Source organism: Periophthalmus magnuspinnatus, chromosome 18 (assembly GCF_009829125.3).
Source record: "Periophthalmus magnuspinnatus isolate fPerMag1 chromosome 18, fPerMag1.2.pri, whole genome shotgun sequence".
Lineage (NCBI taxonomy): Eukaryota > Metazoa > Chordata > Actinopteri > Gobiiformes > Gobiidae > Periophthalmus > Periophthalmus magnuspinnatus.
In genome coordinates, this window is record NC_047143.1 from 1,262,218 (window position 1) to 1,288,333 (window position 26,116).

At 42.1% G+C, this 26,116-nt stretch overlaps 2 protein-coding genes across 2 annotated transcripts in view; one reads left to right on the forward strand and one right to left on the reverse strand.

The window, feature by feature from the left end:
* The window catches only part of LOC117385933 (deleted in malignant brain tumors 1 protein-like), a 434,825-nt gene that overhangs the window by 137,231 nt on the left and 271,478 nt on the right, over positions 1 to 26,116 (forward strand). The gene's annotated exons all lie outside the window — the stretch shown is intronic.
* On the reverse strand, positions 3,379 to 15,830 carry LOC117386483 (interferon-induced very large GTPase 1-like). The gene is made up of 3 exons (XM_033983853.2): positions 15,569 to 15,830; positions 13,828 to 14,052; positions 3,379 to 8,408 (listed from the first exon to the last, which is right to left on the reverse strand). The coding sequence occupies exons 2-3, from the start codon at positions 13,915 to 13,917 to the stop codon at positions 3,708 to 3,710; spliced, it is 4,791 nt and encodes a 1,596-aa protein (XP_033839744.2). The 5' UTR covers positions 13,918 to 14,052; positions 15,569 to 15,830; the 3' UTR covers positions 3,379 to 3,707.

Below are 26,116 nucleotides of genomic sequence, written 5' to 3' on the forward strand. Positions count from 1 at the left end.
GCTTGGAGATGTCATTTTCTTCACCTGTAATTTTCCACTGAATAGAATGAAACTGGCAAGTCCAGACTGAAAGCTCTGTGTAGTTATCAGTCTGGTCACCACTTCCTCGTCACGTCTCCAGTCCAGGACAAATGTGATCGTCCAAGGAGCTCAATGGTCAGCTATGATTTATAAACAAATAGAGATCAGATTTACAGAGAGTTTACGCAAAAATAAGTTGGTGCATTAATTTCTGAGTGGTTTGAGCTCCTGCTTCACAAAAAAAGTTTCTTGATTCAAGTTTTATGTGGGACAGTATGGACTTTGCATGTTCTCCATATCTCTGAACTCGCCGAGTGAATGGTTTTGCTAAAACTTCCATGACAAAATAAAGCACTTGCTGGGAAACTTAAGCATAAGATTCATGTTTTTGTTTTGTTTTTTTCCATTTATTTATCATAAAAATGAATACGCAACGTTACCGTATCCCACGAGTATCACCAACTATGAAAATAAGACTGGAGAAGGAAGTGTGTACGTCACAGTGGGCGTGTCACAGTGGAAGTGAAAACGAGGATTGATCGACAAAATGGCGTCTTGAAAATGATTAAAGATTAAACTCAAACATGAATCACTCCAACTACAACTTCAGAGGCTCAACGAGAAGAAACGACTAGAACATGGTTTGAATTTAGACACTCAATATAAAAAATATCCTGGGCAAAATCATTTATTTTAATAATTTAATGCCATACTGTGAAACATTCCAGGCACAGAAACAACATCTTCATAGAGACAAGCAGGAAACAAACCCTCCACCAAAAAACTGTAATTAATGTTTGACTCATAAATTGGACTTTATAATCCAGCAAAATTCAAAAGATGACTGTATTATTATTATTATTATTATTATTATTATTATTATTATTATTATTATTATTATTTTATTATTATTTTATCATTATTATTATTATTATTATTATTATTATTATTATTATTATTATTATTATTATTTGATTGCCATAATTATAATAAAACTTTTCCACTGGCATAATTTCTGCAGTTGATTTTGACACACTTCAGGCCTTTCTGTTTTGATGGTTTCTCTATATAATTGTGCATTGAAAGTGGAAATAAACTGTATTGTTTTCTTATTGTGTGAAAACACTAATCTAAAAATGGTCAGACTGAGTTCCCGGACAATAGACTGGTGTCCCTCTGATTCACACATGTCAGACTCAAGCGTGTGGGGCAAATTTGACCCTCGATTTAATTATATTTGCCCCGTGAGATCAGAATCAGAATCAGAATCAGAATCAGAAGACTTTTATTGCCATAGTCTGTGAACACAGTTCACAAACTAGGAACTTGATACGGTGAAAAAGTGCAACATAAACACACTGAATAAATACAAATACAAATACAAATAAGGGCATGCACAAAGTTATCAAATATGTATCAAATATGTATTTGCCTCGCCAGTATATCTCATGCACCAGTAATACTACAAATCCCAGAATGCTTTGCAAATGCGTTGTCACCGACCCCCACCACTTCTGTTGACACTCATTAAGATCTGCTGCCTGTCGTCTCACTCAAATTTAATCCATTCTCCAAAAACATGCAGATGTTGTTGAAATGTTTCAATAAAGTTTTTAGTTTTAATCTTCAGTGAATTTGAGTTTGACGCCGCTGCTCTAATTGTTCCATCTGTCCAGTGTAAAACTGTAGTGTAATAAAACGTCTTGTACTGACTTACCTCATTGACACAATCAACTTCACATCTTAAATGGAGACTTTCTTCAGCTGGAGACAGATGTAAAATAGAATTGAAACATAAATCCTCTCTGTCGACCTCTGAGTCCACAGACATTTAAACAGGTTTTGAGAATCACATGTTGTTCCTGTTAATTCCATAATGGGTGATTTTCATGTTCTAGACATAAACTGTATATTTAAATGTGCATATTTATCCCACTAGCTGCTGTAGTCCATATAAGAAGTGAACATGGCTCCATCAGCTTAGGCTCCAGTTCACTTTCTATAGAAAAACATCCCCCTTCTCTCCTTAACTACTCCTGTCAGCCCTGATATTCTGACCTTAAAATGTTTGTTTTCGTGATCCTGGGGTTTGTATTTCACTATTCTGTCCCTAACTCAAGATATGAACATTAATATCGGACAAATCAGGTGCTTTCTTTCCTGAGATTAGCTGCTCGCCTCCACTGGCTTCATTTGGCTGGAGCTGAAGGGGACGGGTGATGTCACACTCTCTTCATTCTTCTTTATAGAGTCTAAGTTTGTAGAATGAGATGATGTCATACATAAATGGGTGAAAAAGAGCCATGTTTACCTGTTTAATGAGGTTAGATGTCCACAGATGTCAGAAGGGCAGACACTGGGGAAGTGCCCACTAGCTCCATGTCTGGTTTGGTTTAATACTCGATTAATGACCCTTAACCCAACCCAAACTAACTTAACTATATAACTATTGTACATTTTTACCTTGCCCCTATAAAAACAAGTTTGTTTTTTGACACCAGACGTGATCAAGTAGAGCTTCACTCTTCAGACAATAGCACCAAACCTACAGAGGCTGCAGCTGGACTCTTAACAAATGTTGGACCTGATCATTTGTGTCAGTGATTAGGCCCTTGAACCTGCTATTTTACCACAAAGTCATTCATTTTACATTAAATATTACAGCTCTAGAATGTTTGTAGCTGAACATTATTTAACCACTTTTTAAACCAGTAAAAGACACATTTAAAGTGACTCATGTTAGAGCAAAATCAGCAGAGACAGTTTGAATAAAGACCCACAGCTCTATGTGTTTATAGACCCTTTAAGATGCACAATGTTCAATTCTAGGTATAATAGCAGAAAGAAAATGTAAGTATTTGTCCATGACTGAAAATTGTTAAGTGTCATCATAATCTATTAAATAAACAAATGATGTAATAAATAAAGTCTTTAAACTGGGCACTGAAATCACTTGCATGTATCTGAGTCGTTATCATTTACCAAACCCCTTGTGTTTTACTATTTTGTGATATTCTGAGGCTAATCCAAGTGTCTCCATTAAAATCATATTGTATTTCTCTTCACTTCTGCCTCTGTTCAGCTCAGAATTTATAAATGTATTTGTTGACAAACTTTTAAAGTGTCTGCAAAACTGATCACAAATGAGAACAATATTATGACACAAAGCAGTGAGTATAAGAAGGAACCACACCATTATTTTACATTTTCTGTCATTTTATTCACATCATTGAATTTATATGGTGATAGTTACATTAAATCAGATCTTATCATAACATTTTATAACATTATCTTTTCTATAGTCATTTATAATCACTTTTACAGTGTTGTATTATGATATGCTGATAAAGATGGACATGCAGTTTGAATAAAAATCCCTTATAGTTTAAATGAAAAAAAAATCTGATTATACTCTTAAAATGCTGTTTAAATTGTATTGTATACTCCATACTTCATACTAAATACTTGCATTTAATCAAGAGGATTACGTGAGTGTAGAATCTGGTAACATTTGGGAACAAAACACAAAAATCAAAACAGACAAAACAGGTGGTGATCTCTCATTGTTTCCTTCACTTCTACATTCTCTGTATCTTACATTTGTTTAAATTTCTCTCTGGTGTTTCTCTCATTAAAACGTATAATTCACTTGTTACATGCTCTGTGTTCTTTTACTGTTTTTGTGTCTATTTGTACATTTCCTCCAGGCTTCTTATTGCCTCTTCAAATGTGATTTCTTTCCACTCCTTTGGAATTTCTCCAAGACCTTCATATTTTAAATTATAGTGCTTTTCCAGATCATCTTTAAATGTGCACACGACCCACTGCCAATATGACAACTTAAACAGATCAGGGGTGATGCTCCATGTGTCATAAGGGGGACCAGCGGAACGGTAGGTTTTGAAAGGCACAGTTCTGTCTGAAGCATCAGGATAAAAATGGCCATCACCTGCTACATCTGTTGTGCAGAAATCCAAACCCATCTCCACTGTATCTTTGTAGTGCCAGCCTATGAGAGAACCAGATCGATGAAAAGGTACACTGTGATCAATCCCACCTTCTTTATCTGTTTTGTGATCTTTGATTGTGTTAGTGCAAACTGCACCACAGAATGGACATTTCTCCCAGCAGCAGTCACACAGCTGATCGATCAGGATCTGGTCTGGTCTCTGTCTCGACTTCTTTAACTCGTCCACTGATAGATTTTTAAGGTCAGCACCAATAACATCTAGTCCTTTTTCTATTTCTATTTTCAGAAAATCAAAGTCTTTTACATCAGTGAAGTTTTCAGAGGAAATTGTGCCAAATGTCAGTTTGTCTTTTATGATTGTTGTAAACTCCTGAAGCCAGTAGACGATGTCTCTGTTCTGTGATTTGATTTTCTTTGACACTTCATGAAGAGCTTGGCGTATGTGTGTTTGGAGGTTTGAGATGTTGGTCACAAAAAAACTCTGGCATTTGTCCTTGTACTCTGTGCCTAAGAGCGTCTCTACTTGTTCTGTGATAAAAGTCTCTGTGTATGACCGAGGATTCTTTATGTAGTGAATGTAGATTTGAAAATCTTTCTTTTTGGCCAGTGACTTTAGTACATGTTTCTCCAGGTTGAGTCGGTTCTCTTTGAATGCAGGGACATTACATCTGAGTTCTCCAGCGATATCGATCGCTGTCTGGTTAATCACAGCCTCTGTCATGGAGGATTTCAGTTTGTCACAGATTAATTCAGTGAGAACAACAGCTGAGGAGCTTCCTTTGCAGAAACCTTGGAATACATTAAAGTATTCATTTTTCTTACTGTCCAAATATGTGAATGCATCATTGTTTTTGATAAACTGATCATGAGATTCTAAGATCCACTTTTTTATCCTGTCAAACACAAACAGAATCAGATCCACTTTAAACTCTTTCTTCAGAGAGAATTTACTTCGTTTTTCAAATTCTTCAGTAGATGTTTTCACATTTCTGCTCATTTCACTCAGGTAAGATGGACTGTAACCCGTTTCCACCAGAGGTTTGTTCTTAATTAGTTCAGAGGACTTTTTTTCTATGTTTGCAATGTAATTTTGGATCAGCTTTTGGTATTTATCTGGAACACGACCAGTAAATTTTTCTTTGACTAATTGAAAAATCTGTTGACAAAAGAATTCATTTCTCACAACATATTTGGTATAATCTCCACATTCAGCAAAGTTTTTGTACTTCTCTGACCATTCTCTCATTCTTCTTGATATTAAATCAAATTCAAAACCACACTCTTGAATGGCCTTCATCAGATCCTCTTCAAAGTTAATCTTCCCAACAGGTTTTATTCCTCGTGTCAGTTCAGAAACCCATTCTTTCCAAACACAGTCAAACTGATTTTTCAGTTCCTGGTCGTCTTGTCCTTTGTCTCTGAGTTTATGAGCCAGATCTTTGCTTTTTTGTAGCAGGTCCTTCTCAAACATGGTCTTCCTCTCCTCAAACCCTTTACTTGCTTTCTTCTGTTCAATAACATTATTCAGTTTTCTCTGAAGTCCTTGAACCATTTCATCATGAAAAGTGTTTATTTTAAGTTCATGTTGACCACGCCACTGAATTAATATTTCTTTGTCCTTTTCATTCTCAAAGTACTCTGACATGGACTTCTTGATTTGATCAAATGTGGATTTAACTTCTTTATGAAGAAGACTGAGGTCAACATGGTCAAGAGTTCCATTTGTAATTCTTGGATAAAGTTTTTGTTCAATGTTCAACATTTCCTTCCTCAGGACCCAAGTCCAGTTTCCATATTCAACTTCGAGTTTTCTGTAAACAGCGATCTCAAGAGTGTTTCTGAAGCTGAACACAAAGTTCTCATTTAAAAGGGCATTCCAAAGATCATGAACTTTAGTTTTAAATGCAGAGAGTTTGACAGAAGGAGATTCTGAGGCTTTTAAGAGAATGTAGCTCCTCAGACCTTGGACACATTCACTGTAGTCTGGATTTGGAGGAGCCATTGGAGGACTTCCCTCCCACAGTTGAGCAAAGTATTTCACATCTTTTTGAACATCAAACTTAATGATGTCACTGAAACTTTCAGCGTCATGACCTTCTTCTTTGGCGGCTAGTTGGGCCATCACATCCAGTTTCTCCTGCAGTTTTCGTTTTCCATCCATGGTTTTCTCTACAGCGCTGACGTCTGAGACATTCTGGTGAACAAACACACAGCTTGGAGACAGTTTGACTTTCTTCATCCTCATGAAAGCCTGAACTACAATCTGTAGAATGTCTTGCATCTCTGAGGGATTCTCCCCAAAGATGTTCACCAGAGTCATGTTCCCAACACCAACCACAAATGTTGCCAGCTCATTGTCGTGGTGAAATGTTGTATTTCCTTCTAACTCCAGAGCTCGCAGCCCCTCAGTGTCCACCACCAGGATGTAGTCCCCCACTTTCTTCATTTCATCTGACAGTTTGACCAGCTGCATGAAGGCTCCTCTGGTGCATCTGCCTGCACTGACCGCAAACTGGAGACCGAACATGGCGTTCAGCATAGTGGACTTCCCACTGCTCTGTATGCCCAGAACTGACAAGACAAAGACCTTCTTATCGCCCAGTCTGTGGATGACCTGATCAATAACACTTGAGATCCAGGTTAAAGGGACGTAGCCTGCTTCTCCATCCATCAGCTCCATTGGGTGTCCTGAAATCATGAGCTCTGCAGCCAGCTCTGGGTATTTGGACCAGTCAGTCTGGTCCTCTTTAGGGGGTTTATTCAGAGTCATATGGGCTTCATAGATTTGAGCCATTTCTCTGAAGATGTGCTCCAGGCCACAGGTCATGAACTGAAGGTCGTTTGACAGTTTTTCAAGTTCTGCTTTTTTGGATTTTAACTCATCAGATTTGTCAGGTTTCGTCTTCATGTCCAAAATTTCAGACCACTTCTCATCATATTTTTGTAGAATCGAAGAAAGAGAATCTGTGCCATGAGCGTCCAGTAAGATCTGAGTCCATTTGATGAAATATTCGCTCTCTGTTTGAGTTGAAGATGAGAGGTGCTTGATGAAAGACTGTATCAGTTCACTGCAGGAGAGTTTGCACTGATCTTCTCTTAGTCTCTTCAGCTCACTCTGCTTTTTGCTCTTTTCTACTTCTATATTTCCTTTGAGACGATACAGCTCTTTGTTTATTTTGCACCAGTCATGCCACAGTTGGCCTTGACAGGGGAGAAATGTCTTTTTAACTTCAGATTCATCTACAGTTTCAATTATCTTCATCATTTCACTGGCAAAGGACAAGCCATTTGTGCAATTGGTATTATTTTCATCCAATCTGAATCCAGTGTCAGACATGGACTCAAGCTGAAAAGACTTGTGTGGAGCAGATAAAATGTCTCTGATAATTCTCTTCAGGTCTTCAGACACATCTGACTGGCTTCTGTCTTTAAGACCAACTTTATATGCCCCATTTTTTAACTGAACAGCCTTATTGCTACTATTTTCTATTAGAACAATTAGAGGTTTTGAAGAATTTTGAAGACCGTTGATCACTCCAGCACTTTCATGACTTCGATCCATTTTCTGCACAAAAACCACATTGACCGAGGACATTTCTTTCAGTATATTCAGCTGTTTGTCGTGACTCAGACCATCTCCGTGAAGGTTGCAGAAGGCCACACAGTCTGTGAAACTGTCATTTTGTTTTCCAGCCGGGCAGTACCAGGCGATCTCTGCTACTCCCTCAAACAGAACACGACTTTTGGAGCTGCCGGGGCAGTTTCTGTGGAAGAATGTGCTGTGACGGTCATTGATCAAAGTGTTGATGAACTGAGATTTGGACACGGACAGGGAGCCCAGGCGGAAACAGAACACCATGGGGGTCTCTGCTTTGTAGATGGGCATTGACTTCATGGTCACAACATTTGAATTGTCTTTGGTTTCAGTTTTCTTCCATGTTTTTTGAATCTGTCTGAATGTCCACAGAGGACACTGGATGTCTTCAGTGAATGGGTCAGGCACCAGCAGAGGTAAGGCGTACTGACACTGGGACAGCTTTGTGACTATCTTCTGTTTTAGAAAAGTGTCTGAGCAGTGAAACACTGCCATGTGGACGTCCATAGGATGGATGTGGGTCTGTTCTGACCTGTTTTCATCATCCTCATCCATATCAAACAAATCATCTGTCTCAGTTTGTTCACATGTGTTTGTTTCCTGTTTGGCCTGAATATGTCTGGCTCTGTAGTCTAACATCAACAGTTTGTGCAGATAAACAGAGGACAGATCACTCTCACATATGTCTTGGTCGTGTTCTTTAGTTTGACGTATCTGAAGAAACTCTGCAGAGGTCAGGTTATTCTCATATTTCTCCAGCAGGTGGAGTCTGCTCAACAGTTCATCAATTTTCTGTTTCCTGCTGGACGCCATCACAGACCTCTGGAAAAATTAATAAATAAAAATAATATTAATAATTTAACCATATAAATTTGAAATGAATAATTTTACATTGTTTGCTCATTATCCACATTTCCAAGTATACCACAAAGGGACAATATAATATAAAAAATGATTTGTCATTAAATGGCATTTATTAGGGTGGACAAAGTCCTGGGTACTCTAAACTGCCATTGGTCCAGGTACTCTGCACTGGTGTTAGGCCCATAGGCACACAGGTGAAAGGCCCTACATTGCTCTTGGAGGCTGTGCTCAGATGGGCCCCATCAGGGAGGGCCACCAGATGGTCACACTTCAGGGTAGGACCACGGTAACGTCAGTCTGGGCGACGTAATGGACCTTGTTTTTGTACTCATCATAAAAAAGGACTAATTAAAATTATTACAAAAAAAAAAAAAAAAAAAAGTGGTAAATCAGAATGAACACACCAGTGACTCATATCAAAAACAGGAACTCAATGAGCTCTAATTATGAGTTTTGAGACAAAATATTGAAAGAACACCAAGTAGCACCACCTGAAAAATTTATATTCATTGCCCAGAAAAATGTCATCATAGACAGATTAAATATAGTATAAAAAAGTCACGTCAGGTCATATGATTCTTCAGCAAAATGTACATTTTTGGAAAATTAATAAAGATTCTATGTTTCACAAATGTTGGATTTGAATGGACCCAATGAAGTAAACAAGCACATTTCTGAGCTGGATGTAATAACATCCAAATTAGGGCTCTACCTTTTGAGATGGCTCTACAGTGCCCCTTAGAATTTTATATAAAAAATTAAAATCATAAAAAACAATCTATTGACTTTCTATCTAAGAAAACAATATAATTTGAGCTAAAAAAAAATAAAAAAAAATTGATTTACAGTGGGGCAAGAAAAAGGGTTTAGTCAGCCACCAATTGTGCAAATTCTCCCTCTTAAAAGGATAAGAGAGGCCTGTAATTTTCATCATAGGTACATGTCAACTAAAAAAGGCAGAATGTGGTGATAGAATTCAGGAAAGCACATTGTAGGATTTGTAATGAATTCATTGGTAAATTCCTTCATACTATAAATATGGGCAGACGAGCTGGATGTAAACTCCGGGAAAAGAAGAGACGCTTCAGACCTGTGCTCCCCTCTGTCCCTCTGTCGCGGGAAACGTGCGGTGTATTTCGAACTAGCAGCGCTCATGCGATATCAGCGGAAAAACAGGGACAGCAGCATCATGCTTTTGACGGAGTCCTGGTTAACCCCGCAAATCTCGGATTCAGCTGTTGCTATGGACAAACTTCATCTGCTGTTGTCCATATCAACAGCAGGTTGCAAAGACATTGAGCTGCTGGCTGTTAGCATGAGGTCGTGCTATCTATCTCACATGTGATTGTGATCGATGTTCCTCCCTCTGCTAATGCTGAGACGGCCTGTGTCACGCTGCACTCCTGTACTAGCACACTCCAAACAAAGCACCCACAGGCTCTCTTCCTGATCTCTGGAGACTTTAACCATGCATCTCCTGCACTTGTTCTGCCTACATACACTCAGTATGTCACCTGCCCCACAAGAGACAATAAAACATTGGACTTATTTTTTGCCAATGCCAAGGAGGCTTACTCTTCATCCCCATTGCCTCCCCTGGGTAGAGCTGACCACAACATTCTCCACCTTGAGCCTGTGTACCAGCCCATTGTGCACAGACAGCCTGTGGTGTCCTGTGTGGTGAAGAAGTGGACTGCTGAGAGTGAGGATTCTCTGAGAGACTGCTTTGACACCAGAGTGTGGACAGAGCTCTGTGACCCACATGGAGAGGACATCAATGCAATGACTGATTGCATCACAGACTACATAAACTTCTGTTTTGAAAACATCGTTCCCTCCCAGACAGTGCGGTGTTTTCCGAACAACAAGCCGTGGATTAACCCTGACATAAAAGTTCTGCTGAAGGAGAAGAAGATAGTTTTTAGGTCAGGGACCAAGGAGGAGCTGAAGGCTGTACAGAAGAAGCTGAGGAGGAAAATCAGGACAAGCCAAGCCATAAGAGAAGCATGGAGCAACAGCTACAGGAGAAGAACATCCAGGGGAACTGTGTGGAGTTATGGAGCATGTCTTCAACATGAGCCTAAAGCTGAGGGTGGTACCACAACTCTGGAAGCCCTCCTGCGTGGTACCGGTGCCCAAGACGCCACAGGCCAAGGAGCTCAGCAGCTTCAGGCCAGTGGCTCTAACATCTCACCTGATGAAGACACTGGAGAAACTGGTCCTTGGCCACCTCCGCTTCACCGTGAGCTCAGCGATGGACCCGCTGCAGTTTGCGTACCGGCCTGGCATTGGAGTGGAGGACGCCGTCATCTACGTGGTGCACCGCTCACTGTCTCACCTGGAGAACCCCGGCAGCACTGTTAGGATTCTCTTCTTTGACTTCTCCAGTGCTTTCAACACCATCCAGCCACTGCTCCTGAGGGACAAGCTGGAGACGGGGTGGACTGTGACATGGCAGACTGGATCCTGGACTATCTCACAACCCAGCCCCAGTTTGTGAGAGCCAAGAACTGCGTGTCTGACCTCATGACCTGCAGTGTGGAGGCACCCTAGGGCAATGTCCTCGCGCCCTTTCTTTTCATCCTTTACACTGCAGACTTCAGACACAACACGGACAGCTGCGTCCTGCAGAAGTTCTCTGATGACTCTGCCATCATTGGCCTCATCAAGGATGATGACGATGTGGAGTACAAAGGACTAACACAGGACTTTGTGGACTGGTGTCAGCAGAACCACCTCAACATCAATGCAGAGAAGACCAAGGAGATGGTGGTGGACTTCCGCAGACACCACTCTACTGCCCCCTCAGTGAACATCCAGGGAAGGGACATTGAGAGAGTGGACTCATACAAGTACCTGGGTGTTCATCTGAACAACAAACTGGACTGGACTCACAACACAGACACACTGTACAGGAAGGACCAGAGCAGGCTCTATCTCCTGAGGAGACTCAGGTCTTTTGGAGTGAGAGGGCCACTCCTGAAGACCTTCTATGACTCTGTGGTGGCATCAGCCATCCTGTACGGTGTGGTCTGAACAGCAGCATCACGGAGAGGGAGAGGAAGAAGCTGGACAAGGTCATCAAGAAGTCCAGCTCCGTCCTGGGCTGTCCTCTGGACTCAGTGCAGGAGGTGGGGGACAGGAGGGTCCTGGCTAAGGTCTTTTCTATGCTGGGCCATGAGTCTCACGCTCTGTCTGCCCTGGAGAGCAGCTTCAGTGACTGATTCACCCGCGCTGTGTGAAGGTTTCAGGTCTTTCCTTCCTGCTGCTGTCAGACTGAACAATGAACACTGTGAACACTGAACATGTGTCATTCAACCACACGTATGTGCAATACTCAAGTCACTGAACCACACCCATGTGCAATACTCAAGTCACTGAACCACACCCATGTGCAATACTCAAGTCACTTTACAGAGATGTTATATTAGAGTCTATTTTTAGTTTATTTTTAAGTCTATTATTTAAATTATTTTAAGCTATTTATTATCTTGTTTTATTACATGTACCATTTTCCTTCTGTTCTTTAACTGTGCGGTGCAATACTGGAATTTCCCCACTGTGGGACTAATAAAGGCAGATCTGATCTTATATTTGCTCACCTATTAACAAGCAAGATTTGTGTCTATCACAGACCTGTAACTTCTTCTTTAAGAGGCTCCTCTGTCCTCCACTCGTTCCCTGTATTAATGGCACCTGAACTCGTTATCAGTATAAAAGACACCTGTCCACAACCTCAAACAGTCAGACTCCAAACTCCACTATGGACAAGACCAAAGAGCAAAGGAACCACAAACAAAACTGTAGACCTGCACCATTCCCCGAACACTCAATCTGCAACAGGTAAGAGCTTGTGTGAAGAAATCAACTGTGGGAGCAATTATTAGAAAATGGAAGACATACAAGACCACTGATAATCTCCCTCAATCTGGGGCTCAACGCAAGATCTCACCCCGTGGGGTCAAAAAATCCCAGAACGACATGGGGGCGACCTAGTGAATGACCTGCAGAGAGCTGGGACCAAAGTAACAAAGACACCATCAGTAACACACTACACCACCAGGGACTCAAATCCTGCAGTGCCAGACGTGTCCCCTGCCTAAGACAGGACATGTCCAGGCCCGTCTGAAGTTTGATAGAGAGGATTTGAATAATCCAGAAGAGGATTGGGAGAACGTCCCATGGTCAGATGAAACCATATGACATGTTTGGTTTCATCAGACCATATGACATTCTCCTCATGATTTGGAGGAGGAAGAATGCCGAGTTGCATAGAAAGAATACCATGCCTACTGTGAATAATGGAGGTGGAAACGTCAAGCTTTGGGGTTTTTCTGCAAAGAGACCAGGACGACTGATCCCTGTAAAGGAAAGCATGAATGGGGCCAATTGTCATGAGGCTGGGTCTTTCAGCATAACACTGATCACCGCCTGGGCAATAAAGGAGTGGCCTAGCCAGTCTGCAGATCTCAACCCCATAGAAAATCTTTGGAGGAAGTTGAAAGTCCATGTTGCCCAGTGACAGCCCCAAAATATAATTGATCTAGAGGAGATCTGCAGGAGGAATGGGCCAAACTACAGCAACAGTGTGTGAAAACCTTGTGAAGACTTATAGAAAAAAGTTTGACCGTCATTGCCAACAAAAGCTATATAGCAAAGTTTTGACACAAACTTTTGCTATTGACCAAATACTTATTTTCAACCATAATCCTTTATTTATTAGTTTGTTTTTTCTAATCACACAATGTGATTTTCTGGATATTCTATTCTCATTTTGTCTGTCATAGTTGAACTGTACACCTCTGATGAAATTTACAGGCTTGTCTCATATTTTTAAGTGGGAGAACTTGCACAATTAGAGGCTGACTAAATACTTTTTGTCCACTGTATGGGTGGGTGGTCTCATCCCTTTTTCCATGCTCGGGCCTGGGAGCTTGAGGGTTCTACACATTATCTTTACTGTTCCTAGTACTGCACTTTTGCTCCGATGACCACAGGCACCACTGATGCCTTCACCTTCCAGGCCTACTCCAGCTCTTCTTTGAGCCACTGCTATTTCTCTAGTTTCTCATGTTCTTTTTTCCTCATGTCCCCTTCACTTGGTGCAATGTCCACTACCACAATTTTGCTCTGTTGTTTGTTCATCACCACAATGTCTGGTTGTTTTGCCATCACCATTTGTCAGTCTGTATCTGAAGTCCCACAGGAACTTGGCTTGATCATTCTCCACCATCTTTTCCAATCTTGAACTTGGTGGTTTCCAGTTCGTATTCTGCACAGATGGCTATGGCTCCACTTGGTTATGCCCCTCCATGTATGCTTTACCTGCCAGCATCTTACACCCTGCATAGTGTAGCTTTAAGTGTGTGATACTTACAGAGTCACAGATGGCCTGCACCTCTGGCTCCGCAGGTTGGGACTCTCCAATGTCTCCACAGATGAACTCATTTGGATCTTTAGGTTCCATGTCTCTGATGTTCTGCTCCAAGTCAGATCTCTGGTCTGTGGACTCCTGAACACTGTGGATGACTGGCCCACTGTTGGTGTGAGGCAGCCCTACAGACACAACGAGGTTCAGATGTTTGTTCCCTTCAATGTGGACCTAAACAAGCAGAAGATTCAATGAGGAACAGAAAGTGGAGCCAAGATTAATGACAAGTTTGTGGAACTGGTTTCACACAAACACTGAGAAGGTTCAACATTTGTGGATCATCATTTTGGACATTTATTCCAACGACAATGAATCTCCCATAGACTCATATAGAGCTGTTGAGTGTGATGTCACTTCCTGTCCATCAGCTGATTGAAAACAATGAACATGTCACAATGGACTTTAACAGTTACACCTGTTCCAGTTTCAGAAGTAAATTTTCTTTTCAGTTTTCTCCAAAGACTTTTTGAAAAATTCTAATATTAAGAGTTCAAAGACATCGTAGAGGCAACCAGCTATGTCCTAACATTCATCTATAATGCGGTCGGTTTAAGCAAAATGCTTTAAGAACTTAGCGGTCTAATGTTTCAGAAACAGATTTTAAACTAAATTAAAATGATAAGCAGTATTAAACGAGCCTTGCAACCCTTGCGACCGTGGAAGGTCCATATTGGGAGACCTGCATATCAACCGTAGCTTGACATGTGATTCAATATTTCCAGTGTCATGTTGGAGATATTTACGGCCAATTGTAATTTTGCAGGTGGCGCTGGAGAGACATTTTTAAAGATGCAATTTAAATCCACATATCATTTTGTCCAGCACATCAAAATACACAGACACTACATAGAGTGTGTCTGAATCTGATGATGTTTGCAAATGTTTCAGGAATTTTTAAGCTTTCAAAATGGCCACATCATTAAGAGCTCATCATGAGCCCACCCTGAGACTTCTGTAAATTAAGTTAACAACTTTTGACCCCAGATATGTCCTGATGATGTTGCCTCAGTTTGAAGTCCGTCAGATAAAAACCCTAGGACAAGTTTGTTAAAGTAGGAATGCGACTTTTTGGACATCTGTATATTTAGATTCAAAGTGGCCGCCTTCACATCAGAGGGTGTGTTCCCTAAAGACTTTTGCTCAGGGTCACATATTGGGTGTGTGTACCAAATTTCAATACTTTACGACAAAATACATTTCCTGCCCCATTACAACTGTGCAGGGGGCGCTGGAGAGCTAGTTTTAAAGATAGAAGTTTAAGTTGCATATCATTATGTCTAGGTCATTAAAATACACAAACACTGCATTGAATGAGTTTGAATCTGAAAACTTTGGCAAAGTTTCAAGGATTGTATTTACTTTCAAAATGGCTGCTTCATTAAGAGGTCGTCATGTCCACACCCTGAGACTTAAACAACTTTTGATCCCAGATATGTCCTTATGTTGCTGCCTCAGTTTGAAGTCCGTCATGTAAAAACCTGTGACAAAGTGGGCCTTTGTCCCTTTTTAATAGTATTATGATTTGGTTTGCACATCTTTGTTCATTTTCAATAACTTCAATACCCAACAAAATATAACTATCCCGGGTTTGTTTTGTTTTGTTATCAGTTTAAAGCACCACACATTTGTTAGTTAAATATATTTTATTTAGTTAAATGCGTCTATTCAGTTCAGTCAATCATCTTACCTGTATCTCCACATGGTCCAGACAAAGAGGGGGCGTGCCCTATGTCGGCCATTTTATAGGCTAGAGTGGGGTCGTGGGCCGGACCATGTGGAGGGGGAAAAACTGGCTTAAGTTTGTTTATTTCTTTGTGTTAATGTTTTGTATATTTTCATTTCTGGAATTAAGTGTTTATATTGTGTTTAGTTAAACACTTTTGGTAAAGGACTTGGGCCCGAGAGCTGTTTTTATGCAATATAGTGTTTATGATACTCCCACCGCCCCTGGACAAGAAATGGAGTAGACCGGGGGAGGGGCTTCCAGTACAGGGAAGTATATTAGTCTGGCCAATTAGCCAGATAGGGAACACCTGTGTAGCCAGAGTACACGTGGCTTTTGTTTCAGTTGCTTAAGTTTGGTTGCTTAGTTTTTTGTTGAGCACCGTTAATTTTTGTACATATGTAATATTTTTGTTTGTCCACGGTGTACCACTGCACGGGTAATAAATGTGTTTAATGGGACTTCTTTTGAGTCTGCCTCCTATTTTGATCACTCGGGCCAGCTTCCCCACAAAACCCTAAAATAAGTTTGCTAAAGTGTGAGGTCTAGATTTTGTCCATCTTTATATTTTGATCCAAAATGGCTGCCTTCACGTTGGACATACGGTGTGATCCCCATAGAATCTTTAGATCAGGGTAAGATGTAGAATGAACGGACCTAATGTCATTGGGGTGCGGCAAACATTTTTTCTCATTTCCCATTGTCATTTTTGAGGTGTGGCCAAATGTGAGGTAGATGGGGCGTGGTCTTCATTGGTGTTTTTGTTCAGAATGATATAAAGTGTCTGTGTAAAAATATTTGTCTGCGGCATGATACATTTTTCAGCCCCACATATTTGACACAATTTGAGTTTAAACACTTTTGTCATAGAAACTATGACATCATTAAATTGTAGAAAGTGAACACAGTCTATTGGAGTTTAAAAGTCATGTCACAGGTGTTCATGCTCCCTTAATGCCATACTGGGGAAATTTCCAGGCAAAGCGATGCAAGCAGAAGGTGTGGGATGTGCCCTCAACATAAATTTCTCCCCTGATTTGAAGGTTTTAGAGAGAGAGACTGGGGGTGATGCTGACACTTTCTCTATGTTTCTGTGGGACAAAGACTCTGACTTCAGTCTGGTCTGAGTTTATCTGGAGAAAGTTGTTTTGCATCGACACACTGGTCTAGGACACATTATTGCTGCGTATTAACTGGTCTAACAGCAGCATCTAGAGACTGAACAACAGGGGTCCCAGGACTGACTCCTGGGGATCCCCACAGGTCGGGGACATTTTATCTGAGACACATTTTGCAATTTCAACAAAGTACTCCCTGTTTTCTAAATAGGACTTGAACCAGTGTAATGGCGTACCACAGATGCCCTCCCAGTCCTCTAGTCTCTGTAAGAGGATCCCATGATCCACAGTGTCAAAGGAAACACTCAGATCTAACAGGATCAACACTGAGACTTTGTCTGCATCAGCGTTCAGGCGGATGTCATTTGTCACCTTGATAAGAGCAGTCAGTGGGTCTAAAACCTGATTGGAAAACAAAGGAAAAGTTAATAAGCTGTTGGTGAACAACTTTTTCAAGGACTTTGCCTAGAAACGGCAGATTTGAGATTGGTCGGTAATTGTTCAATTTTGTGGCATCAAGACTGCTCTTCTTTAGGAGAGGCTTGATAACCACAGTTTTCCAAGCTCTTGGGAATGTTCCAGGTTGAAGTGACATATTAACTATGTGAGTGAGTGGTGACAGCAAACTGTTGAGCACAGACTTTAAAAATTTAGTGGGTAACACATGGAGGCAGCATGTAGATGAACTCAGACTGGTGACGGTCTCTGGGACAGTTTTGTCAGTTACAGGTGCAAAGTGAGTCAGCTCTAAGTGTCTCGGTGGTGCTGGGTTGGTGTTTGCATTGTGGAATTGATGGCATTTTTAATACATTGAAGCTTTATTTTACTAATAACTGTGTAAAGTTATTTATAATCAATGTCACTGATTCATTTACCAACTGTACATTTGTAAAATATACTTCTACATACTGTGAAAAGTACTTACACGTTGTATATTGGCACTTCCAAAAAATCGCAGAATGTCCAGAGCCACTTCAGTCCAGTAGCTGTGAAGTAGTAAAACAACAATCAGAAAAAAACAAGGAGAGGAAGTGGGCTCTTCGTTCATCCTCTTCCTCCCAAAAGATTCATATTGAAACCAAAACTTCCCACTCTTTGGCTCCAGTTAGAATGATCCTTTTATTTTTATTCTCAGATCATCCTCTCAAGACGCAGTTTGAACTTAGCTTTTTTTTTATTTTTATTTTTATTTTTTTAATCTAAATCTATCTATATCTATCTAAACTCCTCCATGTTTTTCAGTCCCCTGTCATATTTCTTCCTTACTTTTTTCAAATACACACGTGTCCCTGATTGACTAATCCACCTGTCAATTACAAACATTTGAAAACGAGGAGTTTCATCTGTGTCCAGACTCACATCTTTGTAAAGTGTGTGTAAAAAGTGTGTGTTCTGTCCCAGTCAAACAAATGATAACTTCCCCACACATAACAGTAATCAAGCCTAGGTCCACACAGGCACATTTAAAATGGATTAGACACATTTGATTTTCCACGTTAGAAAGAAAAAGATTAGGTTCTAATGAGATTTGGTTTCAACCGTTTATGTAAAGGAACTGTTCAAAAGAGCCGACTCATTCACAAACGTCACATCACCAGTCCTGACCTGAAATAACAGTGTTGAGTATCCTGTGTAAAGTATTTATAATCTATGTCACTGATACTGATACAACTGTATATTTGTAAAATATACTTCTACATACTGTATATTAAAAGTACTTACATGATAAACAGCCACTTCAGTCCAGTACTAGAGCTGTAGAGTAGAAAGACAACCGAGCAAAGACTATTTAAGCTTTCAGAAAGGCAAAGAGAGAAAGTGGGCTCCTCCTTCCAGCTCTTCCTGCCAAAAGACTCATATCGAAACTGAAACTTCCCACTTTTTGGCTCCAGTTAGAATGATCCTTTTACTTTCATTCTTAGATCATCCTCTCAAGACGCAGTTTAATCACCAGTGAACCAGTTTTTGTCTTAAAGTGTTTGTAAGTTTGAAATGGATCAGGATTTCATGGCGTCTGAAAATCCTCTGAAGCTTTCCAGACACATCCGCTGTGACGGGAATGGTTACACTTTTCCTTCCTTTTCTTTTTGGTTTGGACATACTTTTTCTTGAGTTTTTATCATTTCGTTTTGCATTTAAACATCAGAGAAACATCATTGGTTTGAAAAAAAGTTTATTGCAACAGTTAAGTGATTAAATTGGATACGGTAAAGGAGACAGAGCATTGTGTAAAAAATGTGAAACACTGAGTTTTACAGAGCAGCGTGTGAACTGAAAGAGCAGCGGTGGCTTAGAAGGTTAAGCATTTGCCCGTCAATCACAGGCTCACTGGTTCAAATATTTCCCTGACACTTCAGCAGTACTTCCCCGTCAGAGCCCTTCAGCAGATCTTTTTGAACAAGAGGCTGTTCCTTTAAGAGTGACTTGTCTCCTGTTGAAAAAATAAACCCAAAATCAGTATTTAAGTAAAATTTGGTCAGAGCATTTTGAAGACGTTATTCTTCATTCTGTCGTAATAAAACACCTCTGGACCTTTTCACTTTTTGTTCACTTTTCACTTTTTTTTTTATTAATGGTTGAAAGGGGTATATACGTCTGTAGGGTATTAAAGAGGAGGTATTTACTTCTGTGGGGTATTAAAGAGGAGGTATTTACCTCTGTGGGGTATTAAAGAGGAGGTATTTACTTCTATGGGGTATTAAAGAGGAGGTATTTACTTCTATGGGGTATTAAAGAGGAGGTATATACGTCTATGGGGTATTAAAGAGGAGGTATTTACTTCTGTGGGGTATTAAAGAGGAGGTATTTACTTCTATGGGGTATTAAAGAGGAGGTGTTTACTTCTGTGGGGTATTAAAGTGGAGGTATTTACTTCTGTGGGGTATTAAAGAGGAGGTATTTACTTCTATGGGGTATTAAAGAGGAGGTATTTACTTCTGTGGGGTATTAAAGAGGAGGTATTTACTTCTGTGGGGTATTAAACAACCAACTGGATTTCAGCATTGAACCTGGCAACCCAAATGAATCAGGTCAGGCTCGTTCTGCTTTAAGTTCATTTAAATAGTGTAAAGGTTCAGCATAATCACTTAAATTTGGGTGTAGGAGACAAAAAATGTTTGATTTTTCCATGAACTAAACTTTTGAGCTGTCTCCATCTAGTGGACAATCTGAGGACTGCATGTAAATGGAGAAGCAGGAAGAGACCGTCTTTGACCTCCATCTCCTCCTCCATCTTAGCCTCACTGCTCTGGTTACAGTTTATCTTTGATTATCCAAACCAGACTAAATTTAATTCACTGTTTGAGCATTTATTTTCATATAATCTGGACTCTGGAATACATATAAAATTCACTTTTGAAGAAACTTTGGAGCATCCAGCCTATTTTTTGCTCAGTCTCCAGAAACAACAATGGTTCAGTCCTGGTTTAGACCTGGTTTAGACCTGGTTTAGACCTGGTTTAGTCCTGGTTTAGACCTGGTTTAGTCCTGGTTTAGTCCTGGTTTAGTCCTGTCTTAGTTTCGTCCAGGTCTGTTGTAAAGTAAATAGTTTGTGACTAAATGTTGGTTCTCTCTCCTTGTAGATCAGAAAATGTCGTGAATGTCCCTTTAAAGATCATCACCTTGATCCTTGGCCGTGCAGAGCGACTTGATTAGAACTGCACAGACGAGGAGCGCGGGGACGACGATGATGAAGCCCACCATGACGGCGAGGAAGAGTTCACCGTCTCCTGCAGCGCGCGGCCCTTTTGCATCCACTGGAAAAAACAAACACAATCACTACAACGACATTTATGGATAAAAACGAAAAGACCAGATGACGACTTCCTCTTATTCCATTTAAGGAAATCAGTCTGGTGTTTGTAGCTCCCGTCCAGCCAATCACAGCGCAAGGGGAGGAGCTATACCCACCCTCGGAGCTTCTTAAAGAGGAGGTTTTACGCCGTTATCCCTCATCAAAAACACGTCTGCAGAGGTTTTAGAGTCATCCCTGCAGGTTTGAGTCATCTAGAGATCTCTCCTGGACAGTATTCAAACCCTCCTAATGATTCTGTACAAGGCTCCGCCCACAAGCCGACGTCATACATCCATCTGCTTGGCAATTTTCCAGAAATATACAAACCCCACAGAAGTAAATACCTCCTCTTTAATACCCCATAGAAGTAAATACCTCCTCTTTAATACCCCACAGAAGTAAATACCTCCTCTTTAATACCCCACAGAAGTAAATACCTCCTCTTTAATACCCCACAGAAGTAAATACTTCCTCTTTAATACCCCACAGAAGTAAATACCTCCTCTTTAATACCCCACAGAAGTAAATACCTCCTCTTTAATACCCCACAGAAGTGAATACCTCCTCTTTAATACCCCGTTGAAGTAAAATTAAAACATTTAAAGAGTGGTCCACTTCTTTCTTTCCCTTCTTGATACACTGTGATTTTCTGTCTAATTGTTTCTCTAGTACCTTCTTCTGCCTCTGGGGGCGCTGTGACGGAGGAGCTGTCGTTCTTCACAGGGATTGTTCTCCCAAAAGAAACTGCAGAAGGAGAGATTAGAATCATCATTATGGTGCGTACTGGACAGGAAGTGGAGAGGAGACGAGAGGAAGTGGAGAGGAGAGCAGGAGGAGACGAGAGGAAGTGGAGAGGAGAGCAGGAGGAGACGAGAGGAAGTGAAGAGGAGAGCAGGAGGAGACGATAGGAAGTGAAGAGGGGAGCAGGAGGAGACGAGAGGAAGTGAAGAGGAGAGCAGGAGGAGACAGGAGGAAGGGAAGAGGAGAGCAGGAGGAGACGAGAGGAAGTGAAGAGGAGAGCAGGAGGAGACGAGAGGAAGTGAAGAGGAGAGCAGGAGGAGACGAGAGGAAGTGAAGAGGAGAGCAGGAGACGATAGGAAGTGAAGAGGAGAGCAGGAGGAGACGAGAGGAAGTAAAGAGGAGAGCAGGAGGAGACGAGAGGAAGTGGAGAGGAGAGCAGGAGGAGACAAGAGGAAGTGGAGAGGAGAGCAGGAGGAGACGAGAGCAAGTGGAGAGGAGAGCAGGAGGAGACGAGAGGAAGTGAAGAGGAGAGCAGGAGGAGACGAGAGGAAGTGAAGAGGAGAGCAGGAGACGATAGGAAGTGAAGAGGAGAGCAGGAGGAGACGAGAGGAAGTAAAGAGGAGAGCAGGAGGAGACGAGAGGAAGTGGAGAGGAGAGCAGGAGGAGACAAGAGGAAGTGGAGAGGAGAGCAGGAGGAGACGAGAGCAAGTGGAGAGGAGAGCAGGAGGAGACGAGAGGAAGTGGAGAGGAGAGCAGGAGGAGACGGGAGGAAGTGAAGAGGAGAGCAGGAGGAGACGGGAGGAAGTGAAGAGGAGAGCAGGAGGAGACAGGAGGAAGGGAAGAGGAGAGCAGGAGGAGACGAGAGGAAGTGAAGAGGAGAGCAGGAGGAGACGAGAGGAAGTGAAGAGGAGAGCAGGAGGAGACGAGAGGAAGTGAAGAGGAGAGCAGGAGACGATAGGAAGTGAAGAGGAGAGCAGGAGGAGACGAGAGGAAGTAAAGAGGAGAGCAGGAGGAGACGAGAGGAAGTGGAGAGGAGAGCAGGAGGAGACAAGAGGAAGTGGAGAGGAGAGCAGGAGGAGACGAGAGCAAGTGGAGAGGAGAGCAGGAGGAGACGAGAGGAAGTGGAGAGGAGAGCAGGAGGAGACGGGAGGAAGTGAAGAGGAGAGCAGGAGGAGACGGGAGGAAGTGAAGAGGAGAGCAGGAGGAGACGAGAGGAAGTGAAGAGGAGAGCAGGAGACGATAGGAAGTGAAGAGGAGAGCAGGAGGAGACGAGAGGAAGTAAAGAGGAGAGCAGGAGGAGACGAGAGGAAGTGGAGAGGAGAGCAGGAGGAGACAAGAGGAAGTGGAGAGGAGAGCAGGAGGAGACGAGAGGAAGTGGAGAGGAGAGCAGGAGGAGACGAGAGGAAGTGGAGAGGAGAGCAGGAGGAGACGGGAGGAAGTGAAGAGGAGAGCAGGAGGAGACGGGAGGAAGTGAAGAGGAGAGCAGGAGGAGACGAGAGGAAGTGAAGAGGAGAGCAGAAGGAGACGAGAGGAAGTGAGGACGAGAGCAGGAGGAGACGAGAGGAAGTGGAAGACGAGAGCAGGAGGAGACGAGAGGAAGTGGAGAGGAGAGCAGGAGGAGACGAGAGGAAGTGGAGAGGAGAGCAGGAGGAGACGAGAGGAAGTGAAGAGGAGAGCAGGAGGAGACGAGAGGAAGTGAAGAGGAGAGCAGGAGGAGACGAGAGGAAGTGAAGAGGAGAGCAGGAGGAGACGAGAGGAAGTGGAGAGGTGTTTCTGATTACAAACACTTCTCTGCACAGACCAGTCACACTGCTCGTTATTCCTCCAGACCTCGCTCCTCCTCCTCCTCCTCCTCCTCCTTCTCCTCCTCCTCACTCTCTCCTTTCGACCTCTAGACTCCGCCCAGTTCCTATTTGAAATGCGGTTGTGGGCGGAGGTCATGTGTTTAGCTCTAGATAAATCATTGTGTGTGTTTATATTTACTCCTTGGTGACTTCCTCTGACAAACTTGTTTAAGTTTTAAAGTCCAGTACCTGAGTCCAGAGTGAGGAAGAGGAGCAGCGTCCACGTCCTCTTCATCCTGTCCACAGACACGAGCTTCAGTCTTTTATCAATCACACAGTTTCATATTCATTCAGTTTGTGGGTTCTGTAGGAGGCATCATGATTCCATTGAAATAGAAACTTAAAGACATAATTTGGAACATTTTCTACCAGACTGTGAAAGATTATGACCAAAGGAACAACATTTGACAGGCCTGTTTCAGTGTTTTGGTGACAGGCCTGTTTCAGTGTTTTGGTGACAGGCCTGTTTCAGTGTTTTTTTGTGACAGGCCTGTTTCAGTGTTTTGGTGACAGGCCTGTTTCAGTGTTTTTTCGTGACAGGCCTGTTTCAGTGTTTTGGTGACAGGCCTGTCTCAGTGTTTTGGTGACAGGCCTGTTTCAGTGTTTTGGTGACCGGCCTGTTTCAGTGTTTTTGGTGACAGGCTTGTTTCAGTGTTTTGGTGACCGGCCTGTTTCAGTGTTTTTTCGTGACAGGCCTGTTTCAGTGTTTTGGTGACAGGCCTGTTTCTGTGTTCTGGTGACAGGCCTGTTTCAGTGTTTTTTTTGTGACAGGCCTGTTTCAGTGTTTTGGTGACAGGTCTGTTTCAGTGTTTTCGTGACAGGCCCGTTTCAGTGTTTTGGTGACAGGCCTGTTTCAGTGTTCTGGTGACAGGCCTGTTTCAGTGTTTTGGTGACAGGCCTGTTTCAGTGTTTTGGTGACAGGCCTGTCTCAGTGTTTTGGTGACAGGCCTGTTTCAGTGTTTTGGTGACCGGCCTGTTTCAGTGTTTTTGGTGACAGGCTTGTTTCAGTGTTTTGGTGACCGGCCTGTTTCAGTGTTTTTTCGTGACAGGCCTGTTTCAGTGTTTTGGTGACAGGCCTGTTTCTGTGTTCTGGTGACAGGCCTGTTTCAGTGTTTTTTTGTGACAGGCCTGTTTCAGTGTTTTGGTGACAGGTCTGTTTCAGTGTTTTCGTGACAGGCCCGTTTCAGTGTTTTGGTGACAGGCCTGTTTCAGTGTTCTGGTGACAGGCCTGTTTCAGTGTTTTGGTGACAGGCCTGTTTCAGTGTTCTGGTGACAGGCCTGTTTCAGTGTTTTGGTGACAGGCCTGTTTCTGTGTTCTGGTGACAGGCCTGTTTCAGTGTTTTTTTTGTGACAGGCCTGTTTCAGTGTTTTGGTGACAGGCCTGTCTCAGTGTTTTGGTGACAGGCCTGTTTCAGTGTTTTGGTGACCGGCCTGTTTCAGTGTTTTTGGTGACAGGCTTGTTTCAGTGTTTTGGTGACCGGCCTGTTTCAGTGTTTTTTCGTGACAGGCCTGTTTCAGTGTTTTGGTGACAGGCCTGTTTCTGTGTTCTGGTGACAGGCCTGTTTCAGTGTTTTTTTGTGACAGGCCTGTTTCAGTGTTTTGGTGACAGGTCTGTTTCAGTGTTTTCGTGACAGGCCCGTTTCAGTGTTTTGGTGACAGGCCTGTTTCAGTGTTCTGGTGACAGGCCTGTTTCAGTGTTTTGGTGACAGGCCTGTTTCTGTGTTCTGGTGACAGGCCTGTTTCAGTGTTTTTTTTGTGACAGGCTTGTTTCAGTGTTTTGGTGACAGGCCTGTTTCAGTGTTTTTTCGTGACAGGCCTGTTTCAGTGTTTTGGTGACAGGCCTGTCTCAGTGTTTTGTTGACAGGCCTGTTTCAGTGTTTTGGTGACCGGCTTGTTTCAGTGTTTTTGGTGACAGGCCTGTTTCAGTGTTTTGGTGACCGGCCTGTTTCAGTGTTTTTGGTGACAGGCTTGTTTCAGTGTTTTGGTGACAGGCCTGTTTCAGTGTTTTTTCGTGACAGGCCTGTTTCAGTGTTTTGGTGACAGGCCTGTTTCAGTGTTTTGGTGACAGGCCTGTTTCAGTGTTTTGGTGACAGGCCTGTTTCAGTGTTTTGGTGACCGGCCTGTTTCAGTGTTTTGGTGACCGGCCTGTTTCAGTGTTTTCTGTGTAAACTTCGTCGTACCTTCGTTCTTTCCTGTCGTTTATCTGTTTCTCTTGCCGTCCTTTCTCTCACACTTCTTCTTCTTCCTCTGCTCAGTTGTTTTGGGGGAAATTCTCTCGAGGGACATAGCACGAGGAGGAAACGGGACAGGAAGCTGAGGAACAGAGTTTAGTTTAACTTCCCTTAAATTTGAAAGTGATAAAAATACAACAAAATAATGTTTATAAAGAAAATACAAATAAATCCATGTTAACATTTTAAAAGTGAACACACTCAAACTCCGCCCACAACCACATTTCAAACAGAGCTGATAAACTGGGCGGAGTCTGGAGAACAGTGTGATTGGTCTAACAGGTGTCCACACTTCAAACTCCGCCCCCTGCAGTCAGTCGTTTGCATCAGAAACACCTGTCTGTAATCAGGACAGTGTTGTGTGATGTCACCAAGCACTTCAAATTGCAGATGCCAGAAAACCACATAATATAAGCCCTTTAAATGTTTTTTTTTTTTTTTTTTTTTTTTTTTTTATTGGCTTTTCTGATAGCGTGCGCTTTATCTCCCGTGATGTTATCAACTCCAGGAGCGGAGAGAGGGCGTGCGCGCTGTGAACTGTCCCGTCACATGGCCTCATTTCGTTTTAAAGAACCTGAGGGGGACTTTCCTGTGTGGAAACAGATTGACCTGGTTCACGGTGTGGTTTTTATTTATTTTTATTTTTATTTTTTTTCCGTAAATCTTTGTCTGCACCACTGTCCTAAAAAAAAATAGAATAATTCAGTGATTGAGGTCAGCCTCAAACACCACGGCAATAATATTATTTTAAAACTGCAATATTTTTAAAAAAGCACTTAGACATC